A 1,340-nucleotide genomic window follows, 5' to 3' on the forward strand; every position below is an offset into this window, starting at 1 on the left:
ATCTGCCTGTTCTGCTCCCCGCTCTGTCTCTGGGGAAGCCTCTCACCGCCCCTGCACCCCTGGCCTGTGCCCCGGTTCTGTATGCACAAATAAATAAATCTTTAAAAAAGAATCACATTGGCTAAACTCTTGGCAGAGAGGCAGTCTAGCTGGTAAAGCCTGACTCCTCACGCAACCCCCGGGCCACGGGACCCTGGCCCTGGTTTCCCAGATGAGTGACGCTGGGCGAGCTACTGTGTTCTGTGTGCCTGCGTCTCCACCCCTGAGAGCGGGATCACAGTGGTGGTTCCCTGCCAGGATGTTGTGAGGTTGAAAATGCCAAGCGCTTGGCGTGACAAGCACTTGGGCTTAAGATATGCTCAGGGTCATTCTGTCTTCTGTTAGGACATTGTCTCTCCTGTGTTGGCTCACTTGATCTGAACATCGGAAAGTTTAAACAGAAAGCTTACTCATTTGTCTGGTAGCTTTATTCGTGAAGCCACACGTCACGTTTGCACGTGCGCTCCTGTAATGCACGTGGAAATGTAGAAAGTAGAATCGAAAAGACGGAACGCTACCTGCACCAGCTGGGGTCGTAGTCGCGCCCTTGAGGCCCTTCCAGGCCGTCTCGGTGACCCCCGGAGTCCCCGTGCGTATTGAGTGACTTTCAAAGGTGTATGTATTTATGCACACGAGAGCTGGGGCGCAGGCCAGGCGCGTGGGGGTGAGAGCATTCATCAGAGACACAGCGGGCAGCAGAACAGGCAGGTCCACTGAGGCTGCCGCTGAGGGGGCAGCGGGGAGACAGGAGAGTCTGGGGGCCTCGGGGTCCCTCCCCGGCGGCTGCGCGGGACTGCTTGGTGCTGGGCTACCCCCTGCCCAGGGAGGCCCTGCTTGAGTTTCTCGGGGGACCCTGGGCCTTCTGCTTGGCCTTGGCTTTCCCGGAGCGGTGGTCCGCGGCGTTCCCCTCGTAGCGGGGTTTCACTGCCAAAGCGCCGGCCGCAGTGTCCACCCCTGTCCTTCCCAGTACTGCCACTACGTCGCCGGGCTGGTGGGCATCGGCCTCTCCCGCCTCTTCTCGGCCTCGGAGTTCGAAGACCCGCTCGTCGGCGAAGACACGGTGTGCGCCAACTCCTTGGGCCTGTTCCTGCAGAAGACCAACATCATCCGCGACTACCTGGAGGACCAGGAAGAAGGCAGAGAGTTTTGGCCTCAGGCGGTAGGAGAGCTCCCGGCCCGGGGGGGGGTTACCCTCGGGCAGCGGGGCGGTCACCCAAACCTGGTTACTTGTCTGCTCTCAGTAATCCTCGAAATGTCACGGAAGCCCCCGCGCGGCCCTGCGGTGTGCCGGACGCGGCCCG

At 60.6% G+C, this 1,340-nt stretch overlaps 1 protein-coding gene across 1 annotated transcript in view; it reads left to right on the top strand.

Moving 5' to 3' along the window:
• Positions 1-1,340, top strand: part of FDFT1 (farnesyl-diphosphate farnesyltransferase 1) — a 51,775-nt gene that overhangs the window by 10,228 nt on the left and 40,207 nt on the right. The window contains exon 5 of the mRNA XM_012724813.1: positions 1,007-1,321. Within this exon, the coding sequence (XP_012580267.1) occupies positions 1,007-1,321 (315 nt within the window). The remainder of the gene's footprint in view (positions 1-1,006; positions 1,322-1,340) is intronic.

This window comes from Condylura cristata, unplaced genomic scaffold, assembly GCF_000260355.1.
Source record: "Condylura cristata isolate star-nosed mole 26May11 unplaced genomic scaffold, ConCri1.0 scaffold00014, whole genome shotgun sequence".
NCBI lineage: Eukaryota > Metazoa > Chordata > Mammalia > Eulipotyphla > Talpidae > Condylura > Condylura cristata.